We start from the raw sequence: 18,296 nt of genomic DNA, 5'->3' as shown, positions 1-18,296 counted from the left end.
TTTTTCTTTTTTAAAAAATTTATCTAAAATTAATTTAATAAAAAAAATTGTCTGATCCCGATTGTTTTGTTACTAGAAGCTAATGAACGAGCCACTTGCCACGTGTATGTTTACCATCAAATCTACGAAGTAAGTAAGTATTTTATGTTTTTTTATAAATATTTTTTATTAAAAAAAATCTAATATAACTTCTGAGATTTTATTAATTATTTACTTAAAACTTTTATACTTTTCTGCTCAAGATTAAATAACATCGCATTATTATTTTTGTTTAGAAATGGATAACAATTTCCACAAGTGCTTATTCTTTCCGAGAATTCTAATAGATAAAAATTAACAATACGTTTATATATTACATATAATTCCTTACAAATAATTCCTTATCTATTGTCACAGCGGTACCAAATATAATTATTTTATTACTAAAATTACTTTTAATTTTTTTTTCTGCTTTGAATAAATAAATTTTTACAGTTATTAAATTATAAATATATATAATAGGGACGAAGATAACTTTAGTTGTTCCTTTCTCTTCTATTGGATTCAAGCCGAAGGCTATCGAGTTTTTGATTACAAGGAAATAGCGACGGTGATTCCTATTGACGGATTGACAATTAATACTTATTTTTAAATAAATAATTATTATGTATGCTACACTCCCACTGATTAGATTTAATTCATTTAAATTAATTCTATTCTGTAAAAACTAGTTGTTATTGTTGTAAAATTTTTTTGTTTTTCTTCCTTAATTGTCTAGATTTTTTTTTATTATTATTTTTTTATTTTGCAATTTGTTGATTTTTATTTTTTGATTAATTTACAAATTTATAGGATTAATTAAAAATTTTTTAAACTCGTTAATGGTTAATTAAGTTTAGAAAAATGATTAGGATTTTTTATTAATAATTCTAAAAATTAAGAAAAATAATTAAAGCAAAAAAAAAATAATTGAAATTATTTTAAAAATTTTTTTCCTCATAAATTGATAATAAAATCATTAAATTTTATTAATAATTAATAAATTGCTCTTTAATATTTAAATTCCTATCATTAATATGTGACAGGGAAAACTGAACTTCCCATGGTCGTTATCGACCACTTTATTGACGCCACGATAAATGAGGGTTTTCCCTTACCGTTCGATTTTGACAAGTAGTTCAGACTTGTCACCGGGCGTGCAAATCGAAAGTCCCCACTGCTGTCCCCAAAAAACGAAGCGGGGTTGACAATAGGAAAGTTCGAGAACTCGGAGTCAAGGGTTATAAAAGATCCGACAAAAGAAACATCAAGGCTTTTTGAGCCAGGCCCTGGAACAAGTAACGCTTTTTTGAGCCAGCCCTTGGAACAAGTAACACCTTTTGGCGGACGAGACTTGTGGTTGTACAGTACTCAGTGACTTACCATCAAAATAAACAGATAATTTGTACGAGAGAAAATTGAGATCGAGGAGACGAGGAAAGGAATTTACGGACTCGAGAAGCTGAAGGAAGTTGCTGTTCACAAAATTTTACTTGCTCTTGGACAAACCCCATCGTTGACAGAATTAATTGGAACTTGAGGTAAATTGGTTATTCAGGCCATTCTAATCGTCATTAGGCCGAATTAACCAATCTAAGTTTTTATTGAGAATAAATATAATCGTCTCGTGTAGTCTTTACGTATTAGCAAATTCCAATCGAGTTAAGTTCGTCAAGGTCACTTAGTAGTTAAGATAATAGAACTTAAGACATTTATCAATTAACTGGAAAATAAGAAAATAAATATATTCAATTCGGTCTTTTGTTTATAATTTTCAAAAATTATTTAAAAATTAGTTCAGAAAATTTGATAATAAATTTGAATAAGTACGTAGTTTAGGATAAGGGTCATTTATAGTTATGTGTTAAATTTTTGGCAATTGTGGAAGGATAAATTTAGGCCGTTTGGCTAAATTGAATGAAGCAATTTTAATTATTGAGTTGAGGAAATTTGGGAATTAGGAAATTATTAAAGAAAAAATTGTCAGAAGATATTTAGTGAAATTTGGTGAAATTTAGTTGAAGAATTTTGGTTGAGAAATTTGGAAAAGTAATTCTGTAGATTCTGTGATTAGGATTGTATTGAAATGAATAAATTAGGAAAATCGACAAGTGATAAATTTTGGGAATTTGAAAATTTTGTATTAAGAATTGTAGGAAAAATTTAATTGTTAATTGGAATTAAAATTGAGAGAATTAGCACATTGAATAAAAGTTAGAGAATTTGAGTTAGCGTCCGGTGGACGAGGTAGTAGATAAGTAAGGAAATCCGTCAGGTTGACGTAAAATTAGGTTTTAATTGAGAATCCGTCAGGTTGACGTGAAATTTGGTTTAATTGATATGCCGTCAGGTTGACGAGGAAAATTTAGAATTAAGATTCCGTCGGAGTGACGAGGTCGGAGAAGCAGTTATTTAGGGATAAGATAAATTGGCAAGGGCCATTTAGCGTAGGTGAGAGATTCTCACATTTAAGTTAGTTTATAAGGAAATTTGTTAAGTTTGAAATTTAAATTGAATAAATCATTTATATTTTTCTAATAATTTCTCTCAGTTTTATTCGCAGCCTTTCTCGGACTTCTCACGACCCTGTCCTTTCCTTCTCATGCTCCTCCGGTTTCTGGGACACCGTGTCTAAAATCCCAGTGGCGCCCTTTCTAAAGAGGAAAAGGGTAGCTAACTGGACCTGGGCTAAACCCCATGGTAACAAATAATTTTTTTGTATAATTGTACGATAATTGTTTTCCACAGTCGACATTTTTTATTTTTTTTGCATTCATTAAATTAGAGCTAAAAAATTGCACTTATAATTTTTCAAATTTTTCACAAGTGAAAATTTTTTTAATAAAAAAAAAGTTTTAAAAATTTTTAGATGTCGGCTAACTTAATCTTCATTTTTAAAAAGTAATTATAATTTTTTTGCAATAAAAATCATTAAAATAAAATTTTAAATTTTAATCAAAAAAATTTCTCATGTTTAAAATTTTTTAAATTGATAAAAAAAATTAATTTTAATTTTTTAACTTTATCTATTATTTATAAAAGAATAATAGATAATTTTTAAAAAATTAATCTCTAAATAAAGATTTTTTTTTTTGTAATAATTTTTTCAATAAAAAAAAAAAGTTTAAAAAATTTTTAAATGTCGGCTAACTTAATTTTCGGTTTAAAAAAATTAAATTTATATTTAAAAATTAATTAAATTTTTTTTGGACTAAAAATAATAAAAATTTTAATAAATTTTTTTATCAATTTTAAATCTATTATTTATAAAAAAATATTTAAACCCGTAAAAGTTCACGTAGTCCTTTTTAAAAAATTAATTTCTAAGCAAAAGTTCACCCACTTCCTCCCACACAAAAATCCTCTTGATTCGCTGAATAAATAAAGCACAATTAATAATCCGCAATTGAAAAAGTTCACAAAGGAAGACAGGTCATTTACCTATACAAAATTTAGGGGTCTGATAATAAGTGTATTAATCGAATAGACTTATTATAATTAAACCGCCTATGCTTGAATAGCTCTCCACCCCCAGCAGTGCTACTGCGCTTAAATTTACGTCATCGACACACATGTGTTATAACGTAAGCCGTATGTATGTAATCCACGAGCTAGCGGTACTGTATAAAAAATACGTACATTATATACCGCAAAGTAAAGGTATATTACCACTACTCCCGACAATCCAAAGTTGAGTAAAGTACTAGCTGTAACGACCGCGGACAACACAACAGTCGCGCGTAGACCGCCGTAGGAGCAACGCTAGCACGGCGTTTTAAAATTTTTAAAATATTTATTTTGTTTATTAAATTTTTTGGACTTTTAGTCTTGTGAGTGCTTGCAAGAGAAAAGTTTTGGTTAATTAATTTTATAAATAGTTTGTGAAATTATTTAAGCGCTCAGGACTTACCTCCTTCAAGCTGTCGCAATCGATCCCTCGCGCAGGTAATTTTAAAAATAAATAATAAATAATTAATAGAAAATAATTTAAAATTTTAAATATTTCTTCTGTAAATAATAATAATTATTCTTGGCCTTGGTTTTTTATCGGGAAATAAAAAGATAGCACAAATTATTTTACATAAAAATATCTGCGCAAATATTGGATTAATTATTGAATTTTTAACTCGGCTAATTGCCGCAATTAATTTTGTAATGAGCCTTTGTTTGAGTATTTGAATATCTTTGTAATAGATTACATGGCTTTTTTTTTTGTTTTTGCTTTTTGTTACGACTCTATACGTGTCCTTAAATGGTCACTGGATTCTCATAACGCAACCCCGTTCGCACGATCCATCCTGCAAATTACTCGTTAAATTAAAAAACTTACGTGCTTAAACGACCTTGATCAACTGGCTAGATACTATCTTGTAAATACGCTTTTTTTTATGATAATGGGAAATGTTTATTTATTTTAAATTGTTTTTATTATTTTGTTTGAAAAATTATAGTTAAAAAAGGTTGCAATGGTTTTTGGGAAATTTCTCGGAAACTTAAGGAAATTTGGGAAAACTTTTTAAACAAAAGTTGTAGAAAACATAATCATTAACAAAAAATTACTGAGATAATTTGTTGATATCTCTGAAATTTAAGGAGTTATAGCGGATTTTTTGGTGAAAATGGCGTTCCAAAATCTCTTGACAGACTAATTATCAATTTTTATGGCAAATTTGGACTGTAATTTTAATTTTCATTTATTTTTGATGGTTAATTGGGTGTACTTGATCATTTTTATTAATCTGGAGTAGAAAAAAAAAATATGAAAAGATTTAGAATTGCAAAATATGAATTTTTGGAAATATCTCGGAAACTAACAAAAATTTTGAAAAATTTTTGAAACAAAAGTTGTAGAAAATACCTTAAGGAATAAAAAATAAGAATTTTTTTGATATCTCTGAAATTTAAGGAGTTACAGTAGATTATTTAGTGAAAATGGCGTTCCAAAATCTATTGACAAAATAAAAATAAATTTTTTAAGAAAATTTTTAATTAAAATTTTTATTGCGACGGATATATAAATAGAGCGGTGACGTGATGCCCAAAATTATCACAGTCTTAAGATTTAATATTGTTAATATCATCAAGTTTATGCTCACGCCCATGCGTAACCAGGTGAAGGTTACGCGGTGTAATACTACGTCTTTAAGACAATTTATTCTCAGCGGTATTGAGATTGAGGATTACTTTTTTTTATATTAAAGTGCTAAAGAAGCGCTTATTTATTTTTTTCCAATTAAGCCCCCTTAATTCCCTTATAAATTAAAAAAATAAAAAACAAATTAAATATTTGCATAAACTTATCTAGAAATATAGACATGCAACATTTCAGAGTTAATAAATAATAAATGTAATTATTGTTATCTGTTTTGTGAGAATATGCATCAGTTATTGATTCTTCTGATTATCTTTTTAATACAACAAATGTCACTTTCTGTTGCTGTAGGTGAATTTATTGAGTGAATGACCGATAAATTGGTCCAACACTGAAAGTTCAAGAGAAACTTTACGTCATTTTAAACAAATGTGCGTATGTTTACATTAAATATTTATCAAACAAATTATTTTTTTTTTTTCGAGTTTAGAATTTTAATTCTCAATTTATGATTATTAATAATTTATATTTAAAGGAAAAATTATTCTAAACTGGTTGACAAGTTTCCTTATAATTAATTAAAATTAATTACAAAATAAATAAAAAAAAATTTTATTAAAACAAACTACTTTAATTTAAAAATTTGAATTATTAATTTTTAAAATTTAAAATTTTCGCACTTTTTTATTTTTAAATTTCCCGCTAAACTTCTATAGATTTAAACTATTTTATTTTTATTTATTTATTTAACGATTTTTTCAAAATATTTTAACACTTAAAAATTAATTTTGAATAGTTTTATAATTCCTAATTAAAAAAAAAAAATTATTTATAGCAATTTTGAAAATTTTTAATGAATTTTTTTAAGCTAGAATTTTTTTTAGCGTTTATAAAATTATTTTATGCAAAAAAAAAATAAATTAGAAAGTAATTTTAAAATTTTCACTCACAGAAATAAATAAAAAATTTTCCGCGATCAATTACTCACGTAATTACTAATAAAATAAATATTAATGAAGCGACAAATACTTAAAAATAATTTATTGAGCATGACAAATCATCTGAAGCAATTAAACTTCGATATAAAAATTAAGAATAAAAATTAATAGAAAATAACGCGGAAAATATACAATGTATTTCGATAGCTTATCAATTTCTCGATCGTTCTATTAAATAATTTACAATAAAGATAAAAAGGCCAATAAGAGTGGCCAGTAAATTAGTACAGTTATCATTTTAAATTAACGAGTCCATGGCTTAACGCTTGACGCTTTCAAATAAATCCAGAGTTTGCTGAAGAATATAAAACACTTTGTCAAATATCGTCTATTTATTCAAATACGAAGTTATTGCTTTTTTATTAACCAAAACAAGTGCATTGTATTGTTTATTTATTTATTGTGCTACAACAAGATTTACGTAAGTAAATTTACAGAGAATCCTTCACAGTTAATGATTTCATGGTCATGATTCAGACAACTTGGTTCATTCATTGCTTTCATTTAAAAGAAATATCCATATTCATCCAAAGTAATAACAATAACAATAATTATAACAAGAGGTGTTTAAATTTGTCAATTCTTTGTTCTAGAAAGCGTGACACTAAAAAGTCTTTTTATAAATATTTTATAAATTGCTTAATTGTAAACATGTTTCAAAAGTGTAATTATCTTTCATAATTAGTCTTGTTGTATTTTAATATTTTTTATTAATTATTACTTCCTTAAAAAAATTTATATTATTAAGGGAATAAGGAAAATTTTGTGAAGAAAAAAAATGCTTTATCGTTAGATATAAAATTTAGAAAATGACCTTGTATCTTGGGAACTATTGACATTTTTAAAGATATAAGCTCATCCGAATGTTATACTCATCAAGACCTTTCATTTGAATACCCACATCAATTTTTTATATATTTTTCATTTATACATATATATGATATATATATATATATATATATATATATATATATATATATATATATATATATATATATATATATATATAAATATATGAAATATATGAAAAATTGATGTGGGTACTTAAATGAAAGCTCTTGATGAGTGTAACATTAAAATGAGTTTATATCTTAAAAAATGTCAATAATTAAGAAATGACCTCGTATTTTTTGGAATATTGACATTTTTAAAGATATAAGCTCATTTCGATGTTACACTCATCGAGACCTTTCATTTCAGTACCCACATCAATTTTTCATATATTTTATATATTTATATATATTATATATATATGGATATATGAAAAATATATAAAAAATGCATATGGGACCCATATTATGGGTACTCAAATGAAAGCTCTTGATGAGTGTAATCTCAAGATGAGCTTATATCTCAAAAATATATATTATATATATGTAAATAAGAAATTTATAGAATGTCCTGATTAATATAAAAAAATTTTTTACCGGAAATAAATGCACGGCATTTGTGAGGTATTTCATTAAAAAAAAATATTATAATTATTAATTTACAATAACAAACATTTAACATGCGTGCAATGTTGTAAATCGGTGGCGTGTAGGTATAAAAAATTTAAGTGCGACACGCGATTTATTCACACGCAAGACCCGAGGTACACACGGAAGCACCTACAATAAAAATAAAATTTTAATTAAAAAAAGTTACTAATAATTCAGCGGTGTTAAAAATTAGTTGTTACACTTCAAAGGAATCGATCGCTAATGCTCAGATATATTTGTTTAAATTCGAGCACTTATGGCGTGTAAAAGTTGTGTGTTTATATTTATTTATTCATTTATATATATTTATATTCATATGACCCGATCAAGACTTTTTTTTTTTAATAACTAAAGTCAACACCAAAACATTCGCGACCCAGACAAACTTGCGTAGTTTGCGGCTAACCAGGAATCATTAATAATCGAATTACTCAACGATCGATCGGCAACACGACCTCTGTGATGTGCGGTAATGTGTGATATGTTTTGACAAAAATTATTTAAAATTTTGAGTTCTATTTTTATTCTTAATTTTTATAAAAAAAAAATTTAATTTTTATTCAATTTAATTTGCCAAAAAAAAATTTTTTTTTTACTTTTTAAAAAAATAAAATATTATTTTCAAAAAATTGAAATCGAGTTTTATAACTCGATAATGAATTCTGACGTTACAACAACAATTGTCTCTTTATCGTGTATGTATTATGATTGTCGTTAAGGGGGAAAGTGGAACGGCAAAGTCTGCCGACGTAAATACGGTAATAGCCGCAGTGAATGACCACAATACGAAAATAGACTAGATCTAAACTCACGACAAGGGGGTAGAAAAAATATTATCGAGCTAGAGGTGCGTCCAATACATCTAGGGCACATTATTCATTGCCCGGCTAGGGTACACGGACAAACAGACAAACTATTGATAAATCAACGCGTCCTAAATTTTTAAGTCTATCGTTAGTGCTGATAATAATTATTTTTATTTTTATTTTTTATTGTAAAATATTATTTATTTTTAATCTATCGATTTTTGTTCCAGAAATGTCGCTCGAAGAGTCCAGACGGTCGCAGAGGCCTTATCGGTATGGAATGGTCTTGCTGTGCATCGGTGCGCTTATCAATTGGCTAGGACTCGCTGAGAATTATGTCGAGCCTGTCAGATATGTCGGGGTGGCTTGCATTGTTGCTGGCGCGCTTTTAATTTGTGCCGCCATGTGTTGCTGGCTTCACTCGCCCCCTGTGAGAACTAATGTGGGCACGCATGGCTCTAATCATCCTAACACTATCCAAGTAAGTTTTTATTTTCATCTATATCATTTTTTTTAATGGTTCACTTTTGGTTTGAATGAAAATATCTTTAAAACTTTATTTTGATTAGTAGTTTCTTTTTTATTGAGCAGTGAAAACTGCAAGTGGGATTTGAGACGCCATTTTGTCGGTTTGAAATTTTTTTGTTTTATTTGGTAATATTTAAAAGCCAATTTTAAAAAGTTTTTATAAATTATTCTTAATTCACTTTAAATAAACTTAAAAATAATTATAAAACTATAATTTGATAAAATTAATAATTTAAAATCGCAAGTGAAATCTTGGCGCCATTTTGCTTATTTAAATTACCAAGATAAAATAGCGGGAAATTTTTTAAATATTTAAAAGTAAAATATTGGATTTTTTGTGTAAATTCACAAATTTTGATAATTTCAAGCCTTTAATTAAAATCTAAAGTAATAAATTGAAAAAAATTATAAATATTTTTAAATAAAAATATTAAAATTGAAGTGAAAAATTGTTTGAATAATTAAAAAGAAAATCAAATAGATTTTAATGAATATTTATTGCCGAGAGGGTAGTTACCCCGGATCAATGAATGAATTAGTGAGAATCGAGGATATATATAATACACACTTGCACAATATACAAGTAATATATATATAGGATTTAGGTTTATATGAGAAGTAGTAAAGTTATTGCTCGAATTTATTTATAGAAGTTTATTCTGGAATAAAGCTAGTGTAAATGCACGGAGAGGGTGGATTGTAGCTATAGGACTACAATAATAGTAATAGTAATAGTAATAGGTAAAACTAAATTCTATAGATCTAAATGGAGTAGACTGAATACTGAATGCAAGTTAAAACTTCGATGTCGATGCACCCGAGTGAGATTCGCCCATTGTTGGATATTTTTAAATCATACCTACGGAATTATCCTCGGTTGGTGGCTCTTGCACTCAACAAAACTTATTTTTTACTACCACTATTGTTTCTCGAAATTAAAAACCCGCTTTCTAGCTATCGGGCTGTTTATGTCTCTTGTTTTTTACCGGACAAATATATGAATAATCTATTTTAGTCAATTTAGTTAATGGAAGTTACAACAATGCTTTTCTGTATTCAATATGGCGGTCTTAATCTCACATGCTATTTTTATTTATTTATGAGGTTGTAATTATTGATTAAGGGTTATTTCTGTTGATGTTTGTCGATTTTATGAGAGTGAATTTAATGGATTCAACTTTCATTCAAGGAAATTTATTTATAAATTTCTAAAAATAACCTCACTTTAATTTAATTATTCAATGTGAGTTTAAAAGTACAGAATTATAATTTAATTAAAAAAAAAAATTAAAAGATTTACATTCAAAATTTTAAAGGTAAAAGCACCAATTATTGACACTGTTAATAACAAAATTATGATTTAATTTTTTTTAAGGAATTAAATATCAATATCGTTGAATTTTGTTTTTGGTAATGTCTCAAGTAATGTTTTTACTAATCAATTTCTTTTTTCAAAATGATAATCACTGATATTTACTAATTAATTTTAAATAATTAAATAGATTATCCGGATACACCAATTATTGGCAGGTTAAAAAACTGATTGATCTAATTATTGACACCTATACGGCGCAAGCGTCAAATCATCTGCTTATTCTTATTTATCGAAACTTATTATTAAGTAATCAATTTTATTAAAGTTTATCAATAATAATTTCTATAAATGATTAATTACTTTTAAAAATATAAAAATTAATTTATTTAATCAGAAGGGTTCAAATTCTTACAGTTAATTTTTTGGGTTAAAGTAAAAAAAAGGCGTCATAGCGCTGTCGAATGGCTGTCTATATGAGATTCAACTTAAAAATTATCAACTAGATATTGACACGCATTATTTAAATATTATAAAGCATACAATTAATTTCGATTATTCAATTTTATAAATTTTTCATTTATTGTTAATTAAAAAAAAAAAAAAAAGATGATATTATTAGATGAAGAAATTAATTTAAACTCGGCATTTAAAAAAAATCCTTTTCTAATCAAAGTTGTTAAGAAAATAAACGTTCGTAAGCTGGTTTGATGAACTGGTGGTAACTTTATTTTTTTTTTTAATAATTAATATTTAATATTTTGAACTGACAGTAATTTTTTTATATTTTTCAATTTTTTAATTAATAAGAATTTAATAAAAATTTATATGATAGTTTTTTTTATTACAGATGATTAAATATATTTAAAAATAATTTAGGGTGTCAATATTTAGACACCTGTCAATAATCAGGGCTTTTACCTTGTTTTAATTCAGAAAAATTTGTTTTTTAATAAAAAAAAAAAGAAAAATCTTTCGTAAAAAATAGCCTGTCACATTTTAACTCCAATAAATATTTCTTTCCCATAATATAAATAGCCTATTGAATGCTATAAATAAATTTTATTATTAACGCATCTATATATAAAGAAACTTTTTGCAACGAATTATTTTTTTTTTTTTATAATGTAATAAAGAGAATCTATATAACACAAAGGGCAACTTACAGCCGTTTATCCAAGAATAAACTATGGACATTTAAGTGCAGTCTAGTATATTTATATGTATGTTTGTATGTATGTATGATGTGAATACTTGTGTGAGTTTTATTTTTAAATTGATGAGGGTATTTCGTCACCGCGGAAAGAGACACGCGTTATTTTCTCTTATTCTCTATCTTTGTTTTTCTGTTGGCCAATCTCACTAATACATCAAACCATTGCATTAAACATTATATTAGATATTTCCATTATTCGAGCACGAACTAAAAGTAAAATGATTGGATGTGCAAATATTTGTATGCGCTCTTTTTATTATTGTTATTATCATTTATTAAAAATTATAAAAATTAAATAATAATAATTTTCAGATTGATGATCCAATTCACGTAATAAGTGTTGAAGAACCAGCAAGTGTCGATCGTCAAAAACCTCCAGACTATGATGCAGTAGCAGATGCACCGCCTAGCTATGACGACGCTATTAAACTTAATCCAGGACAATTAACAACTCGCGCTAGTATCAGCGGGATTTCGCCGATTTTACCGGGTATGATTACAATGTTGAATAATAGCTCTGCGACAAGTGGAATTTCCAATGACCAACCGACTGCTCCTACACCACCACCTGCGTACGCCAGGTAATTTATTAATTCATAAATCAGATTTATTTAAGATCAATAAATCCATCATTTATCAAGAATAAAAAAAATATACGAATTTATCTTTTACAAGTTTAAAATAAATTTAAATGATAAGTTTTTTTAATTAAGACACTTGTTACAGTGGATAATTAAAGATTGCGTTTCCGTACACTCGGAATATTGATTTTAATCTTGGAGATTAGTAGAGTGAATCGAGTTTTATAAATTATATTAAAATTATTAGCAATTAGATTTATTAAAATTTTTTTTTCATTGTAAAATAATGAAAATTTTTCTGAAATTAATTTAAATAAAAATATATTTTTAATTTTACATTTTTTTATACCGAAAATTTTAATAAAGAATTTTTTTTTTATTTTTATAAATTTTGCTTTATTAAATTGCACTGTATTTTTTTAACTATTGACGTTTTTAAAAATATAAGCTCATCCCGATGTTATACTCATCAAGAGCTTTCATTTGAGTACCCACGTGTATTTTTTATATATTTTTCATATATACATATATATGATATATATAAATATATAAAATATATGAAAAATTGATGTGGGTACTCAAATGAAAGGTCTTGATGTGTGTAACATCGGGATGAGCTTATATCTTTAAAAATGTCAATAGTTTACGAGATATAAGAATTTTTTAATATAATTTGAAAAATTCTTTATAGCTTTAATTAAACGAAATAATTTTTTCAACGTCTTATTAATTAAATTACACATCAGCATATTCAAAAAAAACTTTCGTAACTCTAAAGGTCATGCAAATGTCATAAAAATTAAAATGTCAAGTCACAGCCCGACACTTAAACTCAGTAGCAATTAAAAAATTAAAAAAAGAAACAATATCTTTATCTTAAACTGAAGCTTATCTTGATAATAATCATTTAATAAATAATTTTTTTAAATCTAACCGATAAATAAAATACATTTCCGTAAATCTCGAGAGTATACTTAGATAAGAATATTTCTTCTTCAGGTGAGACTACTTGATCGGTCATCAACGACCAAGGCAAATTCTACCCTCATCATTAAACCAATCAGCACGAGCTGAGGTCCACGGACACACCCGAGCTGGCCAAGTGAGCGTCCACAAGCCGTGCGACACCCTGGCGACGTCCTCTTTCGTGGGAATGCGCCATCACCGTCGCTACGACGTCAGACCTATCACGACGAACGCATCCGTCAGAAGACTGCGCGCCCAAAGTGTTCATGTTCTCTACGCGCACGTGCCATTTCATTTCGATCACAATGATCAATGATTAATGATCACCAATTTAAGAGACAAATTTATTTATCTAATTTATAATTTTTTTTTATTTTAAATACTTATCCTTAAGATTTATTTAGACAAAGAGAATTATGACCAAAATAATTATTAAGTGTTGATTAGTGAGATTTACGTCGGTTTGTAAATACATTCCAGCGATATAATCCACTGGAAAATTTACTTGTTGATTCAAGAAAAATATATTAGCGCGCTTTAAAATATTTTACTTTTTTTTTTTTTTTTAAAGAAAATGAAAGTTTTAATTGAAAATTTTACAGAAGAATTTTATACACTTGTTTTTTGTTTGAAAGACTCACAATTACTTCAGTCAAAAATTTTTTCTTCAATTCTCGGTAACGCCAGTCAAAGATTTTACCGACTTTTTTTTTTTAAATGGCGTCATATCCAACAATTTTATAAATTTCTGCTACTTTTTATCCAAAAAAGTCTTTTTTTCCTTAAAATTTATTATTAAAGCTATAGAATTATCAATTTTATTAAAAAAGCGACTTTTACATAATAAATTAAAAGTCAAATAAGCAGAAAATTATAAATATTAATTTTATTGTAATAAAAACACTTCTAGGTAACGTCGGTGTAAGATATTACCGACTTATTTTAAAAATGGCGTCATATCCAACAATTTTATAAATTTCTGTTACTTTCTGTCCAAAAAAAATTGTTTTTTCTTAAAATTTCTTAAAAAATAACATATTTACAACTTCTGAGCAAAATTATCGACCAAAGATAAAAATATCTTGAGTCAAGATTCACAATCCAAGAAAAAAAATTTTTTTTCTAAATTTTAGTATATTTTTTTTACATCAATATAGTTTTATGTCAGTGTGATCTCAATCCTCATTCCAAATTAATAAAACTTAAGGCTTGTAATTGTAATTACTTATTTACTGCGACCAGACTCAAAACTGGAAGACTTTTGTAAAAAATAATATATATTTAGATCTAGCGAATGCGTAAAGTGATTAGAATGATGGTTGTAAGTTCTGAGAAGAAATCGCCGACGGCATTTTTAAAGAAGAAAATAAATAAATATATATTGTACTGTTAATTGAGACGTTACTCTCACGTCAGTTCGACGTGCGCAATGATGACAATGTCACGCACGTATATTTTTCATTGTGATTTGTATGATAAGAATTGTTAATACGGGACAAACATTTAATTATTATTATTATTGTCATTATAGAATTTTATTGTTTGCCCGTGTCATCTGTAAGATAAGATTTTTTGTTTTTATACTCTATTAATAAATTGTAAGATATTTAAATTTGAATTTAATTGTTTCTTTATTTTTTACCTCAATTTTTTTTTTTTTTTTTTTTTTTTTTTAATAGCAAGTACTGTAAATTATGATCGTAAACGGTGAGTAAAAAATTACGTCAGCCGATTCATAGACTTTTAAGTGTGTAATTGCTGTTATCTTGATATTTTTAGGTGAGATGAACGTGATTTTTGCTGTTGGTGGGTAATGAGGGTAATTTATCTTTGTCAAGTGTTTATAGCTTTTAGCTTCTATCTCTGAGGCTATTGTTTGGAGATAAGTAATGCGGAAGGTATAGAAAAATTTTATTGCTTTTTTTTTTTTTTTTTTTTTAATTTAAATGGAATTTAAAAAAGATTTGAATTTAATTACTTAAAAAATTTTTTATTAAATATTAGAATTAAGATAAAAAAAATAAAAATTGAAAAATTAATTTTTATCCCAAATTTTGGGATTAAAGATTAAAAATTTAATTTTTTAACAAAATTTAAGAAAGTTGAATAGTTAAAATGCTAAAATTCAAATTAAAAATCGTAAATTTTAATAATTAATTCAAATAAATATTTTAAATCAAAAAATCAATTTTTTCAACTCAAACATTGAAAAATTGATTTTTATTTATAATTTTCTAATTAAAAATCAAATAAATAAATTTTCTATTTAAATATTCAAAATTATTTTTGATAAAATTTAAAATTAAAATTTTTTAAATTTCTTCTTAAAAAATTTCAAAAAAAATTAATTTTTGATACATTATAAATTTTAAAATAATAATAATCATCGCTTAATTTCTTTAATCAATTTTTACAAATTAAAAAAATTTTTTTACCCCAAAAAAACTCACACTTATTTAATAGGTTGACAGTAACAATAAAACAAATAATAATAATATAATAAAAAGACAATAATTTATTTATTTAATCGATAAATACCCTTTATTCGATCGGAGTAACATCTATACTTACTTAAAGCATATGTCATTGAAATTTATAATATCGTAGAATTTTATAAATTGCAACAATAATGACATGAAAAATAACATTAATAGTGTCAATAATTTAATATCCTTTATTATTATTATTATTAGTTAATTAAAAAATGTGATAAATTGTAATATAATGATAAGAAAGATTAAATATCATCCTCGTCGCTCTCAATATTAAATTTAAAAAAAAAATAATCAATACAATAGTTAATTACAGATAAATAAAAAAAATGTTTTTTTATTTTAATTGAATTGTCGACCAGCTATTGCTATCATTTTATTTATTATTTCTCACTACACAGTGCTGATTAAAGTATTTTTAAAATTTGTCGATTTTTTCCATTTTAAATAATATTTTAAATAATTCGTTCTAATACTGTATTTACTTTTATCACCTTTCCAATAATAATAAAAATAATATTGACAATAATAATAATAATTAAAAAAGCGGAAAAAAAGTACATTAATCGCGTCATTAAATTTTTATCAGTATTTACTCAACGAATCCGGATGTACGGGATTGCAATTGATAAAAACTTGCTCCACTAATTTTAAATTTTATTATTTAATGTAATTGTTTATTATCTTGCGATTAAAATATTATTTGTTTTTTTATTTTAATGACGCGCTACCAGAGTACACAAATGACTCCCACGAACAAATAATTCGTGGATTATGTTTTTTATTGTTTTTTCTTTGTCTTTATTTCTTCATTAAATTCATAAAATAAATAACAGGCTTATACTTTTTTTTTGTTTGACCAAAGCTGATAGTTAATATAAATATTAATTTTTTTTATGATATTTAAATTCTTGGAGGCGAAAATTTTATTTCAAATTTTGAAACAAAAAATTTTTTTTTCTTAAATTTTTAACCAAAAAAAAAATTTAGTCAATTTTTTGAAGAATTTTACTTTTGAAATTTGAAAATTGCGCGCGTTTGTAATGCGCATGCTTTGCGGAATCTCGTAAATTAACGAAGATATCCGAGCGGCTCCGAAAATCAAATTTTAGCGCTTTTATAGCTTAATTTTTGTGACAAAAAATTTTTATTTAACAAAATTTTTTAGGAAATAATATTAATCAATATTTTCAAGAGAAAATCAATATTTAAGCAAGGTTGCTAGTTAAATTTAACTAAAAAAAAATTTTGTTTCCTTAAAAAAAAAAATTTTTTTTACTTCCTCCAAGAATTAAAAATTAATTTTCATATTAAATTACAAAAACAAAATAATTATTTCACAGTCTTTTCATTACGACTTTTTTTAAAACAATTAAAAAACACATTAATTAATAAAATAACAAAGCGCTGAACTAATAAATAAATTTACAATTTATAACATTAAAAAATATTGCACATAGATTTTTTTATGAACAAGCACTGCTCTATAATCCTCAACAAAACCAACAAAAGTTCATTTTTTAATTACGCACCATATTTTAATTGAAGTATAATAAATTTACCTTAAGTCCTTTTTTTTTTACAATTATTACATTACTGCCCTCGCAGAATCATACACTTACTCCTACATTAATCACTAATTATTTTTATCATTAATCATACTATAATTATTTTTTGTATTATAATTATTAATATAATATAATATAAATGCCATACATTATTAATTAATTATTATATATAATTATTAATTTATTAAATGTGATAAATGTCGGTGATAAAAAAATGTGTGATAAAGCGAATATAAATAAAATGAAATGTAAAAAATTTATTATTAATATTATTTAAATATTTATAGAAAAAAAAATAAATCGGCAGTCTTATTCATAAAAAAATAAAATAATATTGCACGTTAATTAAAATTGCAATGACATTTAAATAAAAAATATCTTCTTTTCTAAAATATTAATTATTAATCATTCGTTCACAATGACTACACATTTGGCAATAATAAATTCGTAATATACACCTTAAGTACGATTAAAATTCGACTGGCTGTCATAATATTGAGACTTACCTTCAAAGGTATTACTCAATTGACACTTAATTATTTAATAATAATATTTTCATTAATTTCATTTAATATTAGCTAATTAAATGATTAATATTAATCGTATGATATTTTCTTTATACTATCAATTATTTTTTAAATAAATTTATAATTAATTATGTACAAACTATAGACAATTGCAGTATTTATCTTACTAATTGTTTAAATATGTGTTTTATATTTATTAATTTATTATTTACCGGTAATAATGATAGCGGATGAGAGCAATTGATTATTTTTAAGACAGTAACAGTGAGAATATATATATATATATATATATATATATATATATATATATATATATATATATATATATATATATATACATATATATATATATATATATTCAATATTTAATTGATGATTAATAATGATAAGTCTGATAGTTCCTATAGTGGCTAATTTTTTAGTTATTTTTTTTAATTTATATTTTTGGATTTATCTAATTTTTTAAGCAAGTCTGTTGAAGTAGACATGACTAACATTTTTTACACTTTTTACGGAGCGCTCTTTTTTTTACGCATCATTTTTTTTTTTTTTTTTAATGTTATTTACAACCTTTGGGATCACGTGAGCGATTTATTTAGACTAGATTTATTTACACGTTTTTTTTTATGGTTTTGTCGATTGAGTTACTAATTTTGAATATTCTTAATTGCGCAGAAAGTTTTAGAGTATTTTATTTAAAATTTTATGTTT

The 18,296-nt window shown here is 25.1% G+C and overlaps 1 protein-coding gene across 4 annotated transcripts; it reads left to right on the top strand.

Annotated features, from left to right (window-relative positions):
- Window positions 1-1,102: 1,102 nt before the first annotated feature.
- Window positions 1,103-14,616, top strand: LOC141531904 (uncharacterized). 4 transcript variants are annotated; one of them, XM_074249991.1, is made up of 5 exons: window positions 3,716-3,963; window positions 5,462-5,541; window positions 8,626-8,876; window positions 11,764-12,032; window positions 13,032-14,616. In XM_074249991.1, exons 3-5 carry the CDS (start codon window positions 8,628-8,630, stop codon window positions 13,033-13,035), a joined length of 522 nt encoding a protein of 173 aa, XP_074106092.1. In that variant the 5' UTR covers window positions 3,716-3,963; window positions 5,462-5,541; window positions 8,626-8,627; the 3' UTR covers window positions 13,036-14,616. The 4 variants fall into 4 exon arrangements, with proteins under 4 accessions (XP_074106093.1, XP_074106095.1, XP_074106092.1 ...); XM_074249992.1 differs by lacking the exons at window positions 3,716-3,963; window positions 5,462-5,541 and adding an exon at window positions 1,103-1,559; XM_074249990.1 differs by lacking the exon at window positions 5,462-5,541 and having other exon boundaries at window positions 3,717-3,963.
- Window positions 14,617-18,296: the final 3,680 nt, after the last annotated feature.

The sequence above is a fragment of the Cotesia typhae genome, unplaced genomic scaffold (genome assembly GCF_013202065.1).
Source record: "Cotesia typhae breed Kobodo isofemale line unplaced genomic scaffold, CoteBio_Ctyphae contig_50, whole genome shotgun sequence".
Classification (NCBI taxonomy): domain Eukaryota; kingdom Metazoa; phylum Arthropoda; class Insecta; order Hymenoptera; family Braconidae; genus Cotesia; species Cotesia typhae.
This window is presented reverse-complemented; position numbering and strand designations above follow the sequence as displayed.

Bases quoted from the DNA above. Each gene is read 5' to 3' on its own strand.
- LOC141531904 (XM_074249992.1), top strand. From the start codon at position 8,628: ATGTCGCTCGAAGAGTCCAGACGGTCGCAGAGGCCTTATCGGTATGGA. The intron at 8,877-11,763 runs GTAAGTTTTTAT...AATAATTTTCAG, and splicing joins ATCATCCTAACACTATCCAA to ATTGATGATCCAATTCACGT.